The following is a 6687-nucleotide window of genomic DNA, read 5'->3' as shown; positions in this document are numbered from 1 at the left end:
CCTCGCGGCGCCGGCCCCGCCCGCTCGCCGCTATTGCCGCCCATCCCGCCTCGCTATTGGCGGAGGTGCCGTCGCTAGGCCCGCCTTCCTCGCGTCCCATTGGCGGACCGCCCGCCCATCTCCACTCGCCCCCACGCGATCGGCCCGCCGCCTCGCCGGCTGATTGGCTTCAGCATTTGATTGACGGGCAGGCCGCTCAATCGCAACAGGAGCCCTGGAGGAACCCGGCCGGCGGGGGCGGGACGCGGCGTTGCTCGGCGACCGCGGGGGCCACCATTTTGGGGCCCGTCACCATGGCGACGGCAGGGCCGCCGCTACGGGGCCTTGCGGGGGGGGCGGGGAGGGGAGGCGGGGAGGTCAGATGATGCGCGATGATGTCATCGCCGCCGGCCTGTGGCGCCCTGTCGGCCCCTCCCCCAGGCGCGGTGCTGCCAGCGTGATGTCAGCAGCACCTGTGCTGATGTCACCCTAGAAGGTGATGTCACGCTATGCCCGATGATGTCACGCATCGGGGGGCGGGGGCAAGGCAGCCGCAGTGCCTCCTGGGAGCGGCACCACCCCGGCCGGTGCCGCAGTGATGTCACGGGGTGGGCGGGGCCCGGACGCCTGGGTTCCCCCGGGGAGGGGGGGGGAGGTTGGGCACCGCGCGCGCCCCCCCGGTGACGTCAGAGCTGCGGGGAGGGGAGGGGGAAATCCCGCGGCGCGAGGAGGGGGGCGGGGCGGCCCCGCCCCTCCCCCCCCGCCGGCCGCGCGCCCCCATTGGCCGCGGCGCGGCGGCGATTTGCATGAGGGGGCGGGATTGGCGGCGGCGGCGGGCTGCGCTGCGGAGGCCCCGCCCCCCCCGCCGGCCGCGCGCCCCCATTGGCCGCGGCGCGGCGGCGATTTGCATGGGGCGGCGGGATTGGCGGGCGCGCGGGCGGCGGCGCCCCGGCGCGGGCAGGCGGCGCGCAGCAGCATGGCGGGCGCGGGGCTGCGGCGGGCGCTCGCGGCGCTCGCGGCGCTGCTGGCGGCGCCAGGTACCGGCGGGGGCTATAGGGGCTATGGGGGGGGGGCTATAGGGGGCGGCTATAGGGGATGCACGGGGGGGGCGTGGGGCTTGCAACGGGCGTGCAATGGGGGTGCTGGGGGGGTGCAATGGGGATGCAATGGGGGTGCAATAGGGGTGCAATAGGGCTGCAATGGGGGTGCAATACGGCGCTATAGGGGGTGCAGCGGGGATGCTATAGGGGCTGCAATGGGGATGCAATGGGGCTGCAATAGGGCTGCAATGGGGGTGCAATGGGGATGCTAGGGGGTGCAAAAGGGCTGCAATGGGGTGCTATAAGGCGCTATAGGGGGTGCAATGGGCATGCTATGGGGCTGCAATAGGGCTGCAATGGGGTGCTATACGGCGCTATAGGGGGTGCAGCGGGGATGCTATAGGGGCTGCAATGGGGATGCAATGGGGGTGCTATATGGCGCTATAGGGGGTGCAATGGGCATGCTACGGGGCTGCTATAGGGCTGCAAAGGGGGTGCAGTGGGGGTGCTATACGAGGCTATAGGGGCTGCAATAGGGCTGCAATAGGGCTGCAATGGGGGTGCTATATGGCGCTATAGGGGTGCAATAGGGCTGCAATGGGGGAGCAATGGGGGGTGCTATACGAGGCTATAGGGGTGCAACGGGATGCTATAGGAGGTGCAACAGGGCTGCAATGGGGGTGCGACAGGGCTGCAGCGGCCATGCTCTACGGCACTATAGGGGATGCAGCGGGGGTGCTATAGGGTATTACAGAGACTGCAACGGGGTTGCAACGAGGAACGTATAGACTGCTCTAAGGGATGCAATGGGGATGCAATAGGGATGCAATCCTGCGCTATAGGGGCTGCAGTGGGGGTGCTATAGGATGCTGTAGGGGGTGCAGCAGGTGTCCTATAGCATGTTATAGGGGATGCTGCAGGGGCTGCAGCGGGGTGCAATAAGGTGCTATAGGGGCTGCAATGGGGTGCAGTGAGGGTGCTATAGGGGCTGCAGTGGGGGCACGATGGAAGCCCTATAGGGGATGCCGGGCTGCTGCAATGGGGCTGCATTGGGGGTGCTTTAAGGCGCTATAGGGGCTGCATCGGGACTGCGAGGGGGCTGCAGGGGCTGCGTAGGGGGTGCTATAGGGGCTGCAATAGGGCACTATAGGGGCTGCAACGGGGGCGCTATAGGAGGCTGCAGGGGGCTATAGGGGCCGCAGCGGACGTGTGGACGCGGCGGCTGCCGCTGCGCCGGGGGCCCATAGGGGCCGGGGGCGCCGGGGCTGCGGGGCTATAGGGTGCAGTGGGGGGGGTGCTGGGGGTGCTATAGGTGGTCCGACGGGGGTGTTATAGGGGTGCGATGTAGTGCTGTAAGGGGTGCTATAGGGACTGCAATGGGGGTGCTATAGGGGGTGCAATGGGTGCTATAGGGGGTCCATAGGGGTGCTATGGGGTGCTATGGGGGTGCAACGGGTTGCTATAGGGGTGCAACGGGGTTCTATAGGGGGTCCATGGGGGTGCAACAGGGGTGCTATAGGGTGCAATGGGTGCTATAGGGAGTCCATAGGATGCAATGGGGATGCTATAGGGGCTGCAACGGGGTGCTATAGGGGTGCAATGGGGTGCTATAGGGGTGCAATGGGTGCTATAGGGGGTGCAATGGGTGCTATAGGGGTCCATACGGGTGCAACGGGGATGCTACAGGGGGTGCAATGGGTGCTATAGGGGGTCCATAGGGGTGCAATGGGGTGCTATAGGGGTGCAATGGGGGTGCTATAGGGGGTGCAATGGGTGCTATAGGGGGTCCATAGGGTGCAATGGGGATGCTATAGGGGTGCTATAGGGGGTGCAATGGAGTGCTATAGGGAGTCCATAGGGGTGCAATGGGGATGCTATAGGGGTGCAATAGGGGTGCAATGGGTGCAACAGGGGTGTTATGGGGGTGCAGGGGGGGCTATAGGGGCCCCGGGGGGGAGGATGGCACATGCGTGACCCCGCGGCCGGCCCACGCGTGTGCTCACGTGTCGGTGCAGCCCCCCCCCCCCCCCCCCCCCCGCTTCTCCTTCAAACCTCCTTCACCCCCCCAAAGGGGCCCAGGCGTCCGGGCGCTCCCCTCCCCCCCCCCCTGCAGCCCCCCCCCCCCGGGGGGAAGCGAACCGCGAAATTGCGCCAGGGCGGCAGCGAGCAGGGTCCGGCCCCCGGACGCCTGGGCCCCTCCCGGACGCCTGGGCCCCTCCCGGACGCCTGGGCCCCTCCCGGATGCCTGGGCCCTTCCGGACACCTGGGTCCCTCCCGGACACCTGGGTCCCTCCCGGACACCTGGGCCCCCCCAGACACCTGGGTCCCTCCCGGACACCTGGGCCCTTCCCGGACACCTGGGCCCCTCCCGGACACCTGGGTCCCTCCCGGACACCTGGGCCCCTCCCGGACACCTGGGCCCCTCCCGGACACCTGGGCCCCTTCCCGGACGCCTGGGCCCCTCCCGGACACCTGGGCCCCTTCCCGGACGCCTGGGCCCCTCCCGGACGCCTGGGCCCCTCCCGGACACCTGGGCCCTTCCCGGACGCCTGGGCCCCTCCCGGACACCTGGGCCCCTCCCGGACACCTGGGCCCCTTCCCGGACGCCTGGGCCCCTCCCGGACGCCTGGGCCCCTCCTGGACACCTGGGCCCTTCCCGGACACCTGGGTCCCTCCCAGACACCTGGGTCCCTTCCCGGACACCTGGGCCCTTCCCGGACGCCTGGGCCCCTCCCGGACGCCTGGGTCCCCCCCGGACGCCTGGGTCCCTCCCGGACGCCTGGGCCCTTCCCGGACGCCTGGGTCCCTCCCGGACGACTGGGTCCCTCCCGGACACCTGGGTCCCTCCCGGACGCCTGGGTCCCTCCCTCTCCGCAGGGCTCCTGGCGCTGGAGTACCCCCCAACCGCCGACAACTACACCGTGTGCCAGGGTGACAACGCCACGCTGAGGTGAGCGGGGGGGCGCCCGGACGCCTGGGCCCCTCTCAGGCGGGGGGGGTGGGTGGGGGGGCTCGGAGCCCCGTGGTGGGATCCTGCCCCCGTAATGGGACCCCGTGGTGGGACCCGTGATGGGACACCCCCCCCCCCCCCATGATGGGACCCCCATAGTGGGATCTCCATGGTGGGATCTCCATGATGGGACCTGTGATGGGATCTCTGTGATGGGATCTCCATGGTGGGATATCCATGGTGGTATCCGTGATGGGATCTCCACAATGGGATCTCCATGGGGGGATCCCCATGATGGGACCCGTGATGGGACCTGTGATGGAATCTCCATGGTGGGATATCCATGGTGGTATCCGTGATGGGATCTCCACGATGGGATCTCCACAATGGGATCTCCATGGGGGGATCCCCATGATGGGACCCGTGATGGGACCTGTGATGGAGTCTCCATGGTGGGATCTCCATGGTGGGATCTCCACGATGGGATCTCCACGATGGGATCTCCACGATGGGATCTCCACGATGGGATTTCCATGACGGGACCCATGATGGGATCTCCATGGTGGTATCCGTGGTGGGATCTCCATGATGGGATCTCCACGATGGGATCTCCATGGTGGGATCTCCATGACGGGATCTCCATGGGGGGGGAGGGGGGGAGCTCCATGATGAGACCATGGGATCTCCATGGGGGGGATCTCCATGGTGGCACCTGTGATGGGACCTCCATGGTGGCATCTCCATGGTGGCATCTCCACGGTGGGATCTCCATGATGAGACCCATGAAGGGGGTCTCCATGGGGGGGGGGGGATCTCCACGACGGGACCCCATGAGGGGACCCACGACGCCCCCCCCACCCCCCGCCCCGCGGGCCCCCCCCCGCTGCCGGGCGCCCGTGTGGAGCTGGCGCGGGGGGCCGCCCGCAGCTGCGCCATCGACGCCGAGGTGACGCGGGTGGCCTGGCTCAACGGGTCGCACATCCTCTACGCGGGGGGGGACAAGTGGTCGCTGGACCCGCGCGTGCGGCTCCTGGCGCACAGCGCCGCCGAGTTCGCCGTGGCCATCGCCGGCGTGGGCCCCCACGACGAGGGCCTCTACACCTGCTCCTTCCAGACGCCCGCCCGGCCCCACACCGCCCACGTCTTCCTCATCGTCCACGGTCCGCCCCGCCGCCGGGGACGTCGGGGCCATTGGGACCATCGGGGACATCAGGACCATCGGGGACATCGGGGACGTTGGGGCCATCAGGACCATCGGGGCCATTGGGGTCATCGGGGTCATCGGGGACGTTGGGGACTTTGGGGACGTTGGGGTCTTTGGGGCAACTGGGGCCATCAGGGTCATCAGGGACGTTGGGGTGGGGGGACCCAGGCATCCGGGGGGGTCCTGGTGGGGGGGGGGGGGGGCCAGGCGTCCGGGAAGGGGCCCAGGCGTCCGGGAAGGGCCCAGGCGTCCGGGAGGGGCCCAGGCGTCCAGGAAGGTCCCAGGCGTCCGGGAGGGGCCCAGGCGTCCGGGAGGGGCCCAGGCGTCCGGGAAGGGCCCAGGCGTCCGGGAGGGGCCCAGGCGTCCGGGAAGGGCCCAGGCGTCCGGGAGGGACCCAGGTGTCCGGGAGGGGCCCAGGCGTCCGGGAAGGGGCCCAGGCGTCCGGGAGGGGCCCAGGTGTCCGGGAGGGCCCAGGCGTCCGGGAGGGGCCCAGGTGTCCGGGAGGGACCCAGGTGTCCGGGAAGGGCCCAGGCGTCCGGGAAGGGCCCAGGCGTCCGGGAGGGGCCCAGGCGTCCGGGAAGGGGCCCAGGCGTCCGGAGGGGCCCAGGTGTCCGGGAGGGCCCAGGCGTCCGGGAAGGGGCCCAGGCGTCCGGGAGGGGCCCAGGTGTCCGGGAGGGGCCCAGGCGTCCGGGGAAGGGGCCCAGGTGTCTGGGAAGGGCCCAGGCGTCCGGGAGGGGCCCAGGCGTCCGGGAAGGTCCCAGGTGTCCGGGAGGGACCCAGGTGTCCGGGAGGGGCCCAGGCGTCCGGGAAGGGCCCAGGCGTCCGGGAGGGGCCCAGGTGTCCGGGAAGGTCCCAGGCGTCCGAGAGGGACCCAGGCGTCCGAGAGGGACCCAGGCGTCCGGGAGGGGCCCAGGCGTCCGGGGCGGGGGTGGAGGGGGGGTGTCCCGGCGAGGGGCCCAGGCGTCCGGCCCCCCCGCGACCCCCCCGCGCCCCCCGCAGTCCCCGCTCGCATCACCAACATCTCGGCGCCGGTGACGGTGGACGAAGGCAGCGACGTGACGCTGCTCTGCCTGGCGGCCGGGCGCCCCCCCCCCGCCGTCACCTGGCGCCAGCCCCGAGGTACCGGGGGGGGGGGACCCCAAAACCCCCCAGGACACCCCCAAATCCTCTGGGACCCCCCCAAAACCCCCCAAACCCCTTGGGACCCCAAAACCCCCTGCGATCCCCCCAAAACTCCCCCCAGGGACCCCTATATCCCCCCCGGGAGCCCCAAATCCTCCGGGACCCCCCAACCCCCCCTGGGACCCCCCCAAACCCCTTGGGACCCCCAAATCTCCCCCAGGAGCCCTATATCCCCCCCCGGGAGCCCCAACTCCACCTGGAACCCCCAAAATCCCCCTTGGGAGCCCCCAAACTCCCCCCCCCCAGGACCCACCAAATTCCCCCCCCCCCAGGACCCCCATATCCCCTCCAGGGGCCCCGGGACCCCCCCAAATCCCCATGGGACCCCCATA

General features: G+C 70.3%; 1 protein-coding gene across 1 annotated transcript in view; it reads left to right on the top strand.

The window, feature by feature from the left end:
• Positions 1 to 955: 955 nt before the first annotated feature.
• The window catches only part of LOC136995928 (igLON family member 5-like), a 6637-nt gene continuing 905 nt past the window's right edge, over positions 956 to 6687 (top strand). Inside the window, exons 1-4 of the mRNA XM_067316924.1 lie at positions 956 to 1016; positions 3897 to 3969; positions 4897 to 5129; positions 6173 to 6292. Of these exons, the coding sequence (XP_067173025.1) occupies positions 956 to 1016; positions 3897 to 3969; positions 4897 to 5129; positions 6173 to 6292 (487 nt within the window). The remainder of the gene's footprint in view (positions 1017 to 3896; positions 3970 to 4896; positions 5130 to 6172; positions 6293 to 6687) is intronic.

The sequence above is a fragment of the Apteryx mantelli genome, unplaced genomic scaffold (genome assembly GCF_036417845.1).
Source record: "Apteryx mantelli isolate bAptMan1 unplaced genomic scaffold, bAptMan1.hap1 HAP1_SCAFFOLD_182, whole genome shotgun sequence".
In the NCBI taxonomy this organism is placed as follows: domain Eukaryota; kingdom Metazoa; phylum Chordata; class Aves; order Apterygiformes; family Apterygidae; genus Apteryx; species Apteryx mantelli.
The sequence above is the reverse complement of the archived record's forward strand: the minus strand, read 5'-3'. Positions and strand labels throughout refer to the sequence as shown.